Below are 18,941 nucleotides of genomic sequence, written 5' to 3'. Positions count from 1 at the left end.
AGTCCATCGAAATTATTTCCAGTAATTGTAATTCAATTGGATTTCATTAAAATTACATTGAGTAATTTGAATTTAATCAAAGTTTATCAAAATTACTTTCAGTGATTGGAATTTAATCAGAAATCATTTCAATTATCCTCAGTGATTGTAATTAAATCAGACATTATTAAAATTCTTTTGAGTAATTGTAAACCACACGATGTGGTCCAATTGAATTTTTTTCTCTAACGTTATTCCTGTGAAATAATAACAAATAGACAAATAAATTTACTCCGTTTTTGGAGTATTCAAATGGTGTGATCGGAACGAGTCTTTTACAGTCAATATGTGAATGGGCTATGGTTACCAAAGTTTTTTGGGTAGGTGATCAAGGATTTCACATTACTTTGAAAAATTAATTCGTTTAAATAATTTGCTTGACCAGTCAATGTGAATATGTAAGCTCCATGAAGTTCCCGATGTTTTCGGAATTTGAAATTATGTTGAGAATTCGATATTACGTTTCCAAAGATAATTTGTTTAAATAAATTATGAAAAACAATTGAAATTTGAAAAAAAAACATAATCATTTCCATTAATTGTAATGGATAACAGAAAAATTACAATTGTTCCAAGTAATTGTAATTAGTAGCAAAAAAATTACAATTTTTTCAAGTAATTTCAATTGACAACAGAAAAATTACAATTATTTCGAGTAATTGTAGTTGATAATCATAAAATTACAATTGTTTATACTAACTGTATAAACTGTATAAATCAAAATTTATAATTATTTCCCGCAATTGTAATTAGTTACTAAATATTACAGTTATTCACAGTAATTGTAATTTACGGGTAATGAAATGACGAAAGTAATTTCTGCTGCCCAATTCTGCTTCTGAAACAGTCTCCCTGGAGTAAACACTTCTAACCTAAACGCCATGTCTGATAAACAAACGATTACCGAGGGCAGCATGTGAATGATTGAAGAATTATGAAAACTCGACTGAATTTATTTGATCTCATTTCACGATGGCTCGTTTTATTTAGAAAATTATTCTCCACAATTCCGATGAAACACTTTTCTTAGTCATATTAGTATCGTTATTAAAAATACTTATTTCACAACGTTGCACCGATCTTCATTACGATCAACAAATGGAAATATTGAAACGGGTACTTACTTAAAAAATACAAAGTCCGTTTCCATGAATTTGTGGAAGATAATCTTTTCAATTTATTTTAAAGTTTAACTTGAATGTGGAAACGAAATACTTGAGCGGAAGTAATAAATTCACAAAATAATTCATCCGTCGTTACATGAGTAAATTCATTTCTTTTAAGAGACAAATGTTTCAAGCTACGCAAAAATATTCATGTATTGATTGAATCTGTGCATTTTGGTGCAGTGAGATAATAAGAAGAATTTTAATCATTCTTAGCAAAGCGAAGCCACGTTGTTCCAAAGAATTTTTATGTACTGCAAGGAAAAACAATTTTGCAATCAAGGCGATGCGCCTTACCGAGAAAATTTTATCACGAACAAAGGTTTTCGGACTTATAATCTTCAGCGGAGTTGTAAAAATATAATTCTAAATTCATCTGAACGTGCTTTTTCCCGTTTTACAAATGGAAAGAGCGAGTCTATTTCAGCCCCTTGTTCATTCTATTCTATTATTTGTAACTTGTTGAATATCACAGAATAAATATTCATTTTATCACCTTGTTATACACTAGCAATCAAAGAACTCACATCACGTCCTTAAGTTCAAATCAAGATAAATCACTTTGTGGATAACTAAAATAAACACCGCTTCTCAATTTCACAATAAAAATTCACTGAAAATTCCAAGGAGTTTATTTCCACACCTAGCTGGTCACGTGGTGTAAAACAGTTGCCTGCTACGCCCTCACCATCGCATTCACGACGAACCCCAAAAACTTACCATGACACACGAAGCCTTTTCTGAATTATGAGGCCGAATGGAAATCCTCCGGGTTGGCCAAACTCCACGTACCTACGATCAAATTATACGGAGAAGCATGTACATTATACGTGGGCATGCGGTGAAGCAGCACATCGTGAGTTCCTTCCGTCTTTTCATAAGGCACGGTGATCAGGACCGGTTAAAACCCGGATAGGGACACCGTCGGCACCCTAATCCCAAGGCTCACATGACACGGATACGTTACATTGTGTAACCCGCGAATAATTACACGTAGAGCTTATACGAGTGTCGATGTTAATTCTTCCACCTTGTATGTACGGGTTTATCTTATACGAAACGGGCCAAACTCCCGTTTGACCTATTTCTTGAATTTTCCCATCATTAAACCAAGTTGGTTCGGCACTGAGAAATATTTTCAAATTCTTTTACACACCTTGTTACTGAATAAGAAATTTTCAAAAATGAAGCGTCTTGTTTAGCTGATGGATTGTTTGAAACTGTTGTATCTTGTGATATCCAAGGAGGCAAGATTTCGGGCCTTACAAAAAAACACAAAACAGATGTTGAACTTCATTCTTTTTAAATTGTAGAACCAGATATTACGTGTTTAATAACGCCGAGTTGCAAATTATGCTGTATGACAAAAATAAACTTATACGTAAATTAACATAACCATAAGTCAGTGTTGCATTTGTTGCATTGCTTATGGTTTCGTTAATGTTGGGTAAAAAATAGAAATGTACCTACGATTTTCAAATTGTTAGAGTATTCGATTGGTCTGATCGATAACTGTTTATGTGCTCAATGTATTTCCGAACATACAGTAATGTTCATTAATGGGTCGCCAGTGGCTCACTATTTTTTTGGAATCAAAACCGAAACAAGCTTTCGTTTTAAGAAAATTTTATGTGCCTATAATCAACGTATTGTTTATTTCTTCTGTCACTTGGCGTCACTAGTCATTAACGAAAGGTAAATTCGTTCCAGTCTTGATTCCAAGAAAATATTGAGTCACTGGTAACCCATTAATGAACATTACTGTACATGAAAAGAATGCAGTGACAGTGAAAAGAAAAAGAAAACGCTATACCGAACATTGATTACAGAAATTGGAAAAGAGAACACAAGATTACGCAAATTGATTTTTTCACTGGAAGACTAAAATTTCCACAGGTAACCAAACAAAACGATCATATAATTAGATAATTGTGGGAAAGAAGAAACTTTATTTATTTTACTCGTATATTTCGAATTGACTGTGAGATGCGAAACATCTTATCTCTTACTCTTTTTCCCAGAACTTTGCTTCGGAACTTCTTCAAAGTTCGTATCGTGTCAGATAAAATACGTGTTTCGCAGTGAATTTCTGCGTTAATGTCGAACGAATAAGTCGGCGAAAACTTTTTCAGCTTAGTTTCTTCCATCGTCGTTCCTCTTTTTTCTCTCTCCGTTTGCGGCGATCAGAGAACTCCGTTGAGCGAGGCCCTGAAGACTCTTCGCACAGTTGACTAATGATCGATGGCGTCCTAACGAGTGCAGCAGCAGTCACGATGAGGACAAACTGCCAAGGCACTCGGGCCTCAGTTTCCCATCGCAGGTTGATGGGTACTTGAGGGTGAAAAATGATTGTGCATAGAAATCAGTTGAACCGTAAAACGAAGACTTCATATAAGCCTCTGCCTGCAGGCGGAGTGCCGAAGTCAATGGGAAATACGCGGTGAAACGAGAGGTGAATTTCGGAGTGAGAGAGGGGAAAAAAGTGTCGGTATCTCTGGTAGAAAAAAAAGACAATGAGGAACAAAGAAGAAGAGCAGAAAAAACAGGGACCGAGGAATGAAGTACAAAGAAAACAGAGCGCCAACCACTCGCGCAGAGTGTAAAGATCTCCGATGGGATAGCGGCTCGGGAAAAACCAGATTCTTCTTACGGTATGGAAATTCATGCGCGCATATCGCTGCGTCTCGATGTAAATGAACAACTGCAAAGCTAGGCGAAAAACCGGCATAATGCCTGCAGGGTAATGGATACCCGCGATCTTTCGCTGCAGGCATCCGGTCCAGGTACGTTATGTCAACCCTCGTTGTTTTTTTAACTCATTTTAATAATTGATCATATGATTAGGTTACGTTACGTATGCGCCTGGCTCTCTACCCTGAGTTCCCTTCTTCGCAGGGTTTCACTCTCTGTGTCTGCTCTTTTTCACTCCAAGATTTTTTTTTAAACATTTTTTTTTTCTCAACGGGGTGCCAACACAAGAGCAGTAGAAAATGTTCATCGAGTTGCGCGGGGGTAAGAATGTCGAAAAATTTATAAAGTGCAAGGGTCACAACATCGAATTTTCTATGACGTGAAAATCTATTGAATAGAATCTCAAAGTGTGGAAAATTGAAGCGTAGAAGAGACAAAATATGTGAAAGGGTCAAACCATATGCAGTTCTGTGCAGAAATTCTGTGATTTTTATCATGAGGCGGATATTTGAAATTTTAAATCCTGATTTTCGAATCAATTTTTCGTTCATTATTTTCTTCGTATTGAAATATTGAAATTAATCGGTTCAGGTAAGAATGTAGATATATTACAAGATGGAAGGGTCACAATAGCGAATTTTCAAATACTCGAAAACTGGCTGTAATTAATTTTGAAATGCATATAGTCAAAATATGGAAAAGTAAAAATCAAAATATAGAAGAAAATGATGAACGAAAAATTGATTCGAAAATCAGGATTTAAAATTTCAAATATCCGCCTCATGAGAAAAAACAAAGAATATTTTAACCATCGGTCCTGTCCAAGTAGAATGCTCGACGAAAAAACGATTTGTAAAACAATTATCACGCGCTTGTATTCTGAGAAAAAGATCAGCTGTATTAAACAAAATAATGAATAATTCAAATTTAATACTTTTTTCCATAAAATCTTCCTACATTTTCAACTAATTAAAGTCGTTTCTTGTAATTCTACGAAATGATGCATTATCCTGTTCAATTAAAAAACCTATCGTTGATCCACAGAAATGGATGAATAGCGGCTGCCGATAAAATATTCTGTAAATATAAAATCCATCCCCAAAACATCTCTGAACGGAAAAAAAGGATTCGAAACTTAAACCTAAATTTTCAGGTTTATCAAAAACAAGTTCACGTATGATACAGAAGCTACAAAAGGAAGCTACAAAAAGTATAGGCACGCACATTAACGATTCTAAAAACTTTTGATTCTTCGAATATGTTTCAGATTATATGTCGTACGAACGATAGGAGAAGATTTGATTTTGATCATGAATACCTTTTTCATCTCCTGTATCACATAAATCGGAAATTCGTATAGCTTTCAAATTCTACTTTGACAAATATTGTTTTTCCTAGAGATTATTACCTCGCCGCGACGAAACATTGAATCGAACAATAAAAAAAAATTTATTCGTGCTCTTACGTTGGTGAACCTTTTAATTTTTTTTTTTTTTTTTTTTTTTTTTTACCTTCACTTTTATTATTTTTTCTACTTCCTCCGTTTCATTCACTCATCGTTGGATTATTCTCGTACAATCCCAAGCCATTTCTCTCTCTCTCTCTCTCTCTCTCTCTCTCTCTCTCCTCTTCGGTGCGCCATTTGCATATACGCCTCTCTCCCCTTCCCGTCTCTCTCCATCGCCCCTTATCGCCCCCCTGTGATCGACAAACAATATGTGAGCCCCTACGTAATGAACCCCCTTCTGTTTTTTCGTCCTGGCCCCGCCATTGTTCATTTTTCGCTTTCAGTCCGTAGCTATATATATATTTCGTGTGCCATGCTTGAACTCACATATATATATGTATAAATATATACGCGTGCAAGCGTATATTCGAACCTCAACGATTCGAGACTGCATGGCCCCGAGTTTTTTTTCTCTTCCCGTACGTACTCTGCTCTCTTTTTTTGCCACCATTTTTTCTAGGCGCAAACAGATTTCGATATGATTTGTACAGTGAGTGGAAAAAATTTACGCCTGTGTGCGCGTGTGCGAAAAGGCAGGAAACCGGTTGAACGGCTCACGTATTACTTATACGAATCAAACCCTTACGTGCGTATAAAAGCGTAAAAGGGATTTTTTTTCTTTTTTCTCGGCCCTCGCGTGTCCGTCAACGAATCGACGATATATTTCCTTCAGAGAGATGATCGTATTATTGGATGTTTTAACAGTGTCGTTAAGATACGGGAATCCTACAATTTTGAGACCATTAAGCTTTATCGCTCGAAAAAAAACATTCTAATCTATTTTATCACATGTTCAAATTCATCCCTATTATTCGTCTTCGTATTTTTAACGCTCCTGTCGTCGGCAAAAAATGTAACGTGATAGTTTATTTACGTAAAACAATTTGCTCTTTCTGAACGTGAAATCCGTTTAGATTCTTGGACACTTTCAGAAAGACACGTTTTCCGAAATTTTCAGTCCTTCAGATGCAAAGAGGATAAAAATGAATTGTTCTTATTATTTTTACTTTCGCGTGAAGATTTAGACGTTTTTGAGTATATCCTGAAATTTTTAGAATAGGATTAAAGCGGAATCGTTATTAAATCTGTATCAATATCCCAAGGACACAGAATATATCGAATTCAGAAAATTTGTCATTCCTGGAAGACACATACCGATTTAATTATGATCCCATTCGCATCCCACTTTGAAAATTTCAGGATTTACAACAAAGTAACGACCTCATCGTAAAAAAGAAAAATAGTCTATTTTTATTTCCTTTGTACGTACAGGACTAAACATTTCGTCAAAAAAACGTGATTTTCGTCATCTTCCGAGAAACAATCTTGGAGTAAATTTCGTTTTCGAATAGATAAATCCTTTATAAATGAAAACGTATCAAGTGATATTTTTTTTTAGACAACAGCAAGCGTTGAAAATTCGAAGAAAAAGGTTGAGTTTATAAATCTCACGAAATTTTCCCGCGTGTTTTTCACAAACGGTACGATCTAAATGCCCGAAAATTGAAGAATTAGTTTTGCCGCTACAAAAACCAACCGAAAATCGGTGGATCAGTCCACATGCGTATCACGTAGCTGTATAAGCGATGAGATGTCAAGATGGAACACCGGTTTCTGAATGAAAAGTGACCAGGGCACCGCAGGTGCGACCGATGCAGTGTCCGTAGCTGTAGGAAATAATTAATATTTCAAACAGAAAAGAAAGCGGAATGGAGGGGGGGAGGAAAAGGAGGGGGGAAAAAACTACCAACACTCCGTATGTCTACACATGTAATGCAAAAGAAAGAAAAATTGAGGATGAATAATAAAAATATACCGATACGTTTACAACAGTTAACACGGTGGATATGGGATGCTTATCAACTCGTGGCACCTGGCAGGCTTTAATCCATTTTAGATTAGCCGGCCGGCAGAGCGCGCAACGTGCGTTCCGTCCACTGAAAAATATAACGATACTAGACAACTCGCTGCATGGCCGGCACGGAGTAGTAGGAAGGAGACAACACTCTGCGATAAAACTTGTCCCCAGTTTTGAGGTAACGTAAGAGGAATTGTCTAAACGCGATTTGAGCGCCCCTTACGGAAAAAAATGTGAAATTTTCGCTATAAAATGTAAAAAAAAAAGAGGGCGGCAATCGTAACCTATACGCCTCCGTTTTATAAACATACTCCGTAAATTCGTAAAATACGCATATGAAGTGACTAAAAAACAGTAAAAACCGAGCGATTGCTTTTCTAATCTCAACCGACATTAAGGTAGTACCGTGATAGCAGCAGTCCTCAACTTCCAGAGAAATATCCCCTGTATAAAACATTATAACTAAAGTAAAAAGTAGTTGAGATACAGTACACCTTTGCGCCTCCTCTCACATGCGCAGAAGTATAAAAATTTTCCCATTGCATCTTTTGTCTGACTTGGCAACGTTGCATTCTAACTCAGTATCTCTTGCCCCTCAAGCATGTGTTATAGAGAAATGTATTGTTATGAAATCAATTTGAGGTTAGTTATAATTGGAGACTGAAAATAATACACAATGACTTCGCGATTAAAACCTGTACCGTAACCTATATCCGCAAAGTTCTGACATTTATTTCAATTCGTTGGGCCTTTATGGCATTTTAAACTTCCCGCGTAGGGCAACGTTGCCAAGTCACTATTTCTCACGGGTCAGGTTATGAGAGAAAGTTTGAAAATCATTAAAAGCAACAAACTTTAAGAATTATTTACAAAAAAATGAATACTGCTTGTTTATGTTTTTTGTGAAAAAAATTACTTGTTATATCCTCAATTAATAATTCTCAGTTTTTAAAAAAAATTCTAAGAAAAGTATGGCTGTTATTAAATAAAATGCTCACTCTAACTACCGTCGGGATAGGGAATACATGTAAATTGTACGACTTTTGATCGCTAATATTGCAAAATTTAGTACCGCAAGGACTATTAAAAAAAATTCCTACGTATAAAGGACACTTCAAATTATGTGTATTCAAAAATTGAAAGATATTGTAAGAAAAGTGATTTATCACGGTACTACCTTAAATCCGAGGAAAAGGTTTGCAAACGGCGAATCGTAAGATCATATGGGGAAGGGGGTGAGTGCGCTATACGGGCTTACACCGCAAGAGGAGCTCAAATCGCACCTTGACAATTTTTCTTACGTTGCCCCAAAAACTGGGCCAGCTTTTGAGCCAAGTGCTGCTCGAGTGTTGTCTCCTTCCTATTACTCCGTGATGGCCGGTATACGGCTGACTTTACGGAGAGAGAGAAAGATAGCACGGAGGTGAAGTTTTGTCTCTCTCGCACCGTTACAGTCTTTCAAAAAGCTTGTACACATGAGATCAGTGCTCCTTTCGCGCGAGTCTTCTTTCGCAAATCAGTGACGTTAGATTTCGGGTTAGACTGTTCCACGCGTGCGCGGTAACTGGTAGAAAGAGACAGAACTTCACCTCCGAGGTATCTCTCTCTACGGAACATCCACCACCGCAGAAAGCGTTCCAGTATTTTTATATTTCAGTGGTTCCATCCGAACAAACATCGGTCAAGATTAGCCAAACAGTGTTGCCAGTTTGATGTACAATTTATTGTACTAAATCCAGTACGTTTTCGAAGTATTTAGTATGGTGGTACTCCTTTCGTCAATTTAGTACGTTTTTGAACTTCGGTACCCTAATACGAAAAAAGACTCGAAAACGAATGAAATCCCTAGGGAAATTTTTGCATTGTTGTTGTTGTTGTTGAGAAAAAATGATGCATCGAATAACAAAACCAAAAAAAAACCAATTCAATTCAAACCAATCGAATGAAAATTTAGTGGGATCAGTTGAGTTGTGTTGCGTTGTGTTGTTCTGAATTTGTGTTTGTTGGGTTGTGTTGAGTTCGACGAACTATTATTCAACGAATTTCCCGCGAATCGAAACCGAAACATGTAAGAGAATATAAAAACTATTGTCCTAGTATATAGTTTTATAAGTCAGAACTGTGAATCGTGATCAGACGGTCTGTTATAAATGCAAGCTGCGATGTTAGTTTGAGATTTAGAAGAAAACAAGAACAATAAAATGCTAACGTTTTGATGTATTTATTATGTACTCTGTTTGATTCGAAGTGACCGCCAATTTAGTACGAAAATTCGAAATCTGTTACGATGTGGCGCTGCCGTCTAGTACTAAACGATATCTCACGCTGGCAACACTGTATCTAACCCCAAAACCTATCCGTGAGGCTATGGCGATTGCATTTCAATAAGAAAAAGTTAAAATGCACTTGGCATGTGAAGTGTGTAAATCACCGTAAGCAACAACGCGAACGATCTTCGGATTTACTGATATTTGACAGTCAGGGGTTTTCGTCGATAGTTTTTACCAGTATACCGATAAGAAGTGAGGAAAAATATCATCGCTTACAGTTATATACTAGAAAATTCTGGAGAAATGGAAATTTTTACACTGATGGTTTAAGTTTTGGTTCGAGTTCACAGGGGAATTTGGTACAAGTAACTATTTAGCGTGATTATAGTTATCAATGCTACATTCTCTAGGTATTGCAATATCAAATCTGTTTGTTTAACTAAATACACGAATTTACGACCGTTGCTGAAGAAAACTTCGTTCGACTCGGTTATTATTTATGCTAAAATCTCGGACGTTAACAGTGTAAAATAATAGAGGAAGATAGCCTAAACATACAGATGATACATGAACCGCAGATATTGTTTAACTAATTGGAAAAAAAAAATTGTAAATCAAGTCCAACGCTGTGTTATTTCTTCTTGGCAAAATGGCTTTTCCTCTAGTTAAAAGTCAGGAGCTGACGTAATATCGTAAAAAAAAAACGCTACCGAGTACGAAGGAATCAGTATAACCGAAAGACACGAAAATAAACGTCATAGTATGCCAAGTTAATTACTTCATCATCGCTGCAGTTACCAGAGTAAAATCCATGCGTGTTTGCATATTTTACAGATAAAAAAGGTTGAAGAAAGGTCTCATGAAAATTCGATTTCCGCACTTGCAATTTCAGTTTCGAGAAACGCTGTTGCGAATTATGAAAAGTAATTTTGGCTGCACATGGTTGAGATACGGATATCATTATGCAGGAGATCTTTGAAAAGTAGCTTCCCTTAAACGCAACGAGACGCTGTAACGAAGTCTCCTTGGTTCTTTCCTGTTTCTCATCTTCATCCTTTTTCAAAATAATTAGGCATCAGTTATTAAGACACTTGAAAATTGGTTTCTCATCATTTTCATAGTGAAATATCAAATATTTCCGAAGATATCGCGTTCTGAAGACTCTTTCATGGATCCGACTTACCGTTCTTGCTCACGATTCTCATAGGCGATATTACATATTACAAACAAAGAAGAATTTTCACGTAATTTACCTCGTAAAGGAAAGTGTCACATTGGTTTCCGTCAACTGGACAATTGAATTCGAATGAGAGTAGAATTTGATCAGATTGCGTTGAACGCCACAACCTGTTAATTGAATGACGACATCACCTGTCAGTTGTGGCAAATTTCATCTACAAATTGTGAAGCTTGATGGTAAAAACTATACCACTAAAAAAAGAACGATTGCATTATAACACAAACGTTGTTGGACGGTGAAGTTTCATGGAATCCATGGCACTATTTATTCGGTATTAAAATAATTTCGTACGAAGTTTCCAAGATGATACTGTGATAACAGGTAAAAAGTCTATTAAAAATATTACCTATTCTCATACTTGGCACTTTACACTTCAACACCGTCATTGCTGCACTGTAAAAAAACGGCGGTGTTAAAATTGACAAGAATCCGGCGATGCTTGGTCTACTATTCGGAATTTGAACATCCGATGGTATTTCTAGATTGACATCAAATTATGATACATACAGTCGGCAGTTTCATCAGAGATATTAGAGTATCCATCTTTTCCAACTGCGATGCCGATTCGTAGTTTTAAGTCAGCAAAACACAACGTCGTTAACCAAATATGGTGCGCGTAACGTGTGAATGGGGACCGATTCATGACGGTGAGGAATAAACGTCATGGTTTCGGAAGACAAGCATTTTGCCTTGGTTGAGTTGTTTTTAAAACCCGTAATTTGGGCGTTCCAAGTTCACTCGACGAGTCCGTCTGCCAACTTGCACGGCTTTTCGACTGTGGAACGGGCGCATTACCGCAGCATATTAGTGACCAGCATGGCAGTTATATACCTTCTCTTCGTTATTACTGACATTAGCTTCACGACTATATGGCTATTTGGTGTCAAATGACGACAAGGCTGATTCGTAATTCCGTGCTTTTCGTGTCGCATTAATATTTCCTCTGTCTTTTTCGGAATTTTTTTGTTTTCTTTAGTTTTTTTTTTTTTTTTTACCCTTCCATTCCTCGGGAATGGAGTCCACACTGTATGGCTACAGCGGACCATTTACACGTAAATAACAGCATATCCAAGGACACTTTACTGATTCTGAGCACCGTTAACTCATTTCTGATTCGGTATTTGAATTCGAAATGCGGAGAATCATTCCATTGAGATTTGACCAAGTCAAGTATCAATGTCATGGAACCAGAAGAACCTCAGGTTTTTTTTTAACCCATTAATTGAAATGCTACTCACTTGAAAATTAATTTAATGATAATATCCATTCGTGAACATTGATTTCGAGTAATTTCTACCTTGTGATGTGATTTTCGTTGATTTCTGGTGTATAGCAATCAATGATTTGCACGGATGTCCCTTGATTTCCTAATATTCTATGCGGATTTCCAGATCCCAAAGAATCACTGAAGATTACCTAGAACACGGTTGGAAATCACGTAAAGTATGCGATAAGATAAAAATCAGCAGAAAATACTCGACATCGATATCAATGACGAATTGAAACCATTAGTCGTTTACCGCAAGACAATTTGTTCTTATCATGTGATTTCCAACTAATTGCTCCTTGATTGAAGGAACATTCGAGTCATTTGAATTCCTTTTGTCCGCAATTTGATTTATAACTGTGAAATTTAAGCCGTCCTCTAGCGAATTTCCCGAAGTAAAAAATCATCCTACAATCGAATTATAAATTAAGAAAAAATAATTCCAAAGAGATTCTGCCTACATCACAGTCGAGAACAATCTCTCAACAAATATAAATTGTAAGAAATTTGCACTAAATTGCAAATTGCGATTTTTTTACAAGTAACAGCTGAAAACAGTAGGAAGAGTGCTGCATAAGCACGGTAACTTTTCTCTCTTCAGTAGCCCAAGTGGCCGGGTTTCGACCTGATTTTCCCACCCTTCCAATTGTGCTCTTGTTCTTTTATTTATCTTCTTCGAACGCTGAACTTTTTCACGACCTCTTGGATCGTCTCATAAAAGACGTGCATCTAAATACTAGATCCTAAGATTACGTGATAAACATACTTGAAGTATATATAAAAAAATAAGCACTAAATTAAATAGTTATCTCATGTGTTTTGTGTATTGACTAGAATTTACTACGTTTGCGCGAACGTTTATACCAGATAAGTTTTTACTGTGTTTGTACGGTGGGAAAAACGCACTTTCAAACCTAAAACTCATATAATTGATAAATAATTAATCCAATTTTAGGATCACATGGGAAAGAAGCAGTTTGAATTGCTGGACGACGATCTTTCTAGGATTACGAATAGCTTCTGGTTAGCGTTGACTGATGTTTCAGACAACACAATTAATATTACAGCGAACACTATGTTTTTGTAAATTCTTTATGCTTCGATAACAGATGAGACAGTTCTTCTTTCGCAAAGATAGCAGACGATAATGAATGATTTTCGAAATTATACTTCGTCGATGATCAAATCGACGATCAACTTACCATGAACAACAATCATTGATACCGATTATATCTCACGCTTGCGAGTACTAATAACCGACAAAAGAAAACGCGCCTGAGATTTTCTTCACTGACGCAATATTTGGAATATTTGTCGCAGGTACGAAGAAGTCGAGCGTATCTTTCGGGAAGTCACCGCGGTTTACAAGGAGTCGGAAGTCGACTGGACACTTGTCCACGACGCTGGATGCACAAGGGACGACACGGACCTGCCGCATCACGTGACTACCCAGCAGGACTTGAGCCGTCTGATAACCGGAACATTCAGAGCTTTTCTCGCCGCTCTACCAGCGCCACCGACAATAGTGACAATCGCAAGGTTGGTACCCGTGACTCGATCAAATCGCAAATGGCGAATCGTCACTTGTAATGATTCAAATATAACCGCTCATTGTACACGGCACGATCGGACGAGGTTAGACCCAGGGAGTGGGGCACCTGGTCGCAAATTTAAGGAGAAAATTAGGTGGCTTGGTCTGCGTCTCTCCAGGAGGAAGGAGGTGCGGAGGTTTTGCTCTCTGAAAAGAACTCCTAATCGATCCAAAATCGACCAATTAAAAATAATAAAGTAAATCTAAACTACGAGGACATACCTATTAAATTAAAAATTAAACACTCCAAAACCCGAGCCCAAATTTAAAAAGAGACGATATAGAACGAGAAATAATAAAAGTGCAATAAACAAATATAGTACCTTGACGAAAGACGGTTATTGACAATTATTTATAATCTCAATAATATCCACCAGTTTTAACCATATACACTGTTTTAAACCATATACACCTGGAATGTATGAATTGTGGAATGGATGAATGAATGAATTTTAAACCTAATGACGGCTCATGTGTGGATATATTTATAAATAAATTAAAATTTTCACTCTACTACTCATAGTTTATAAAAGATTTTTAATATTGATTTCGAATAATTTTTAATTTTCAAATAATCTTACACACTGAGGGAAATTTTTATTTCCGGTTACCGCTCGGTCCTTAACCTTTTAACCCTTTAAGGACGGGACTGGTTGATATTTCGACCACTAAAGTATCATAACATTTTCGAGTTGTTTTGGGGATAATATTACGTGTTGAATATAGCGAAAATAGTGTAACCATTATGGGAAGGATATTTGACCCTGAAATAGTGATTTCAAGGTCAAATTTTTTCTTCGGTATCTCGACCTGAAAATTGGTATACCCACGTATTTTGGTGCACTGAATTCGAAAAAAATAGTATCGCGTATGGTAAAACGCATCTTCAAGGTGAATATAAAGTCGAAATATTTGATCGCCGTTAGTTTCTACCGGCAGATCAGCACATTGTTTTTTCTTGCGGAGGATTTCTTGTCAATTTCGGGTTAAAATAGAAGAAGCAATAAATTTGACCTTGAAATATAATTTTAAAGGTCAACGATGTGTCCTGGACATCTTTTACTATTTTTTTTCGTATTCAGCGTATCCAATTACGTAGTAAAGCACTCCTAACTCGCCAAATCAAATTTTTACTATTAGACTTTACGTTGCAGACGGGAGTGGTCGAAATTTCGACCACTGGGTTGGTCGGATACTCGACGTGAGAAATTCATTGATATTATACACAAATTTCGTGTAAGATAAAAGGTCGATTTGAACGTAAAAATTCCCGTCCTGAAAAGGTTAACTATTTTCATTTTTTACCACAACCGAAAAATATAGTTCTAGGTAGAAAATGTAAAATTAGTTTTGTAGCTGTTACCGGAAAGTCTAGTATCCGTTACTATTCTTTCTCATTACGATCACGGTTACTAAATTTTCTTGTAACTGTTGCGAAAATTTAATGCTCGTGCAACGATAAATTGACGTTAAAGCTTTGTTTAATTAAAAAGTAGAGTTAAACCGAAGAAACTGATTTTGCGCTGCAATTACCAAAAAAGGATCGAAGATAGCGCAAAATAGTTACCTGTACCTCATTTTTCATAATCCCAACAATATTTAAGCAGTTTTTTTAACGATACCTGTTTTAGTCACTATAACGGATAAAATTTTTATCAGTGATCGGAGGTGAAAAAAAAATAGTAATACTGTTTTGCACTGAGTTGTTTTTAGGTATTAAAATTCCTGGAAATATACTTCAGTGGCAGAAAATTCTATTTCAAGGTTCAATGAATTATCTTGAATAACGTAGAAGTTACGAAGTTTCTAAAAGTTTGAATGTCCGCCATTTGGCAACCAAGTTTGGAAAAGGTTTGAAAAAATTATCGTCATATCGTCTAAATGTGGAAAACATTTTCTTCATATTAAAATCAAATCGGAAGTCCGGAAATCTGTAGCTACGAAACTTATTTACTTCTGCACTGTATATGATTGAAAATTATATTTTGGAAAAACTCCTAAACAGGCGTGGCAGAATTTGTGAATTTCGAAAAAGTTTCAACATTCGCAATTTTAAAACTGGATGTGAGAACGGTCCGAAGGAATTACTGGAATATCATCCAGATGTAGACACTTTTCTCTCCAAATTACAGTCACGTCGGTCAAATAATTTGTTTCCTACCGCACCTTGTTGGAAATACGAGGTACGAAAATGCACGAAACATCAGATATATAGTAAACTATATGACTTTTGATACTAGTGTATCTGATGATTCGTGCTTTAGTAATTCGTCATGTGATTCCTTATATATTTTATCGAGTTTACAAGATAAATCATGTAATAAATAACAAGCTTAATTCTTTCAAAATATTTTATAATTTGACACGTGAACATATTTATTAGGGTATTAGGAAAAATCGGACACGCAGACACTACAGTAATACATCAGTTTTTGAAGACAATTGAACGCAATTTGGTATACGTCGACCAAACAAAAATTTTGTCAAAGTTACACAAGTTTTTGAGAATAAAGCAACGTCTTTGATTCGAGTAAATATTATTGAACACGTGTAGATAAGCCTTCTATTAGATTCATTATACGTTATGCAAGTAAACTTTAGTTGCTTCGGGGTAAAAAGCTTCGATTATATGTATAAGGCAATTGAATTTTCGGTTTTATACGCGCCTACTAAAAATTTAATGACACCAATTAAACATATTCAATTGAATTCAAAGAAAGACTTTTAATTCAAATAGAATGAAGGTGAAAAAAGAAAATAACTTCCAGCATAACACGAATCTCTGATAGTAAAAAACGTCCATCATTGAAGGAAAAATAATCTGTACGGTAGATAAACCTTCTCTCGGGTTAATACGCAACTGAAAATCAGTCGCTTTTAACGCTTAGTTTTTCCGGGTGGTAAAAACGAGACGACGACGCGCGACGAGAAGGGAAAAAAAATTGTCTCACCGCTTCCGGAGCGATGTTGATTCGTCGGATGTTAAAGAAGTCGTCAAAACGAGTAGCGGAGGCACGCAATTCCGGCTGCGGCGCAAGATTCGGTTATCTCTGTCCGCACCGAGTGTAAAACGCGCGGCCAAGAAGAATTCCGGGCCGCAGCCCGCGCCTTTCAGTGTTGCCAAATTGAATTTCTCCGCTTCGTGGACGCGATCATAGATGGCGCGAGTATAGCTGAGAGCAGGCTATGCCGGGAAACGGGGTGGGGCGAGGGCTAAGGGTGGGTTTGATTATGGTCAGGGTAGGACGCGGGCTCCACCTCGAACCGACTTAAGCCCACCCCGTAGGAGCCTCGGAAAATACTCGGGGGGATGAGAACGGATCGAGAAACCGGGAGAATACCGCGAGGAGGGGGAAGGAGGAGGTGAAAGGGAGGAGAAAGGAACCACAGGGGTGAACAAAATTCTTTTGCCCGATCCACGGACTTCGCTTCTTTTGCGACAGATGGCAGCTTCGTACAGTGACGAGAATTCCTACCGGGTTCAAAAAAAAATTTTATTCATATTTTTAGGGTTTATTAATCACCGAATTACAGTCGACCAACGATGCTGTTTCTTCCATGTTGTAATTGCCGTTGATATTTTTGTGCACAGTATGAGTTTTTTATAATTGTAGTCCGATTAATAATATTATAAATAGACCGCAGTTGTTTGCTGTCCAATTTTTAGGGGCTTGGGAATAATTGGACACGAATTAAATAGTTGTTCTCAAATTGAATAATATCAATCTGTTGAAGAAATTTTGAAAAATTCAAATGTTTTAAACAGTTTTGATGATTCAGGCTTTCTTCAAATAGTTTGAACGTTTCGATTAGTTCGAATTTTTGTTTGAAATAGTTCAAATGCTTCGAATATCTCGAATGAATATTTCGAATCTTCGGAATAATTAGACTGGTTTCAATATTTCGAATAGTGAGAACGTTTGAATTGAATTTTGCGGTTCTTGGAATGTTTCACATAGTTGCAATGGAATATTTCGAACGTTTCGAATAACTTGTTCACTTTCCAGTTCAACCGTACTGATAACTTCAACTCCCAGTGAAATCGTAATTCAACCACACGTGCTATTGTTGTGTTGAGTGTGAAATAGCGTTCAATGACTTCCAAGCGCTGTAAGTGACTCGAAACTCAACCAATTTGAATAACTCGAACCTCTGCGAATTTTTTAGACAGATTTTATGACGATGAAAATTTCGGGAATCTAATCGATTACAAGTAAAAGTTGTAAAGCAGCAGCTCTCGCCATCTGTCGTCACGAATATGGAGTTATCTCGATTACTTCCGGGTCTGACGTGAAAAATCGATATATCTAGAACCCGCGACCATCCCCGCTTCGCCACCGCCGTGCTTCCGGTAAAAACAAGTCGTCTGAAGTCACCTTCGGATGAACCCACGCATTCTTTCTACTTCCACCGGACCAAACGAAAAGAATTTTTTGCTCAAACATTTTCTATTTGAAATTGTATAAACTCTATACGGCTAAACAGGTTCGAACATCTTCAAGGACACACCGTTTGTGGTCAGTGTGTAATTTGCGGCCACCTTTATAAAATTCTCAACTTTTTAATTCGAATTTCGATCTGTTCGAGGATCTGTTCAATTGTTCGACATTTACGAGTAGAATCCGACTTTAAGAAGGTTTTGGGCAGAAGTTTTTAATATCTGCAACACTTTCTTGTTCTCAAATGAGTACCGCTGTTGGTGTCATTCGCGGCTATAACCTCAAATTAGACTCAATGAATATGGCTAGAACTGGTACATCTATTCTACTTGATAATTCATCAATTTTGAAATGTTACAGGTCGAGCCTGGACGATTATTGCCCTCCCGAGGACGTGGATCTTATTCAAACCAGAGTTCTCGACGAGTTGCGTCACCGCCTAGGAACCGTCGACATCAAACTTGCCTATCAGGAGCTGCAGGAATCTCCTTGAATACTACGAATAGCCTTCCTTACTTGCGCCTCGTACATGTAATCCTTCGAATTGCATTTTTATGGAAACTTATGTTCTTACTGCGCATTTTTCTCTCAGGTATGGAATAAAGGCATGAAAAATAACCGTCTGACGACTGAAAAGTTGTTTGCTGGATTTCCTTTTTTAACTTCCCGCTTTTCTATATATTCGGAGAAGAGGAAGGGGTGGATAGGTACTATAATCACCTCGAAAATGAAAAGTTGAGATTCACCCAATCTCGACGCTTTCACTTAAGTATAGAGAATCACCTGCACTGACCAATTTTCGAGTGCGTTTTTGTGTGATCGATTTTTGTCCGATGATATCTCGGAGACGAATCGATAGATTTCGAGGATTTT

General features: G+C 36.9%; 1 protein-coding gene across 1 annotated transcript in view; it reads left to right on the top strand.

The window, feature by feature from the left end:
• Positions 1–18,686, top strand: part of LOC124304325 (UPF0489 protein C5orf22 homolog) — an 808,682-nt gene extending 789,996 nt beyond the window's left edge. The window contains exons 7-8 of the mRNA XM_046762367.1: positions 13,359–13,577; positions 18,429–18,686. Of these exons, the coding sequence (XP_046618323.1) occupies positions 13,359–13,577; positions 18,429–18,561 (352 nt within the window). The 3' untranslated portion in view covers positions 18,562–18,686. The remainder of the gene's footprint in view (positions 1–13,358; positions 13,578–18,428) is intronic.
• Positions 18,687–18,941: the final 255 nt, after the last annotated feature.

Source organism: Neodiprion virginianus, chromosome 5 (genome assembly GCF_021901495.1).
Source record: "Neodiprion virginianus isolate iyNeoVirg1 chromosome 5, iyNeoVirg1.1, whole genome shotgun sequence".
NCBI classification, from domain to species: domain Eukaryota; kingdom Metazoa; phylum Arthropoda; class Insecta; order Hymenoptera; family Diprionidae; genus Neodiprion; species Neodiprion virginianus.
The sequence above is the reverse complement of the archived record's forward strand: the minus strand, read 5'-3'. Positions and strand labels throughout refer to the sequence as shown.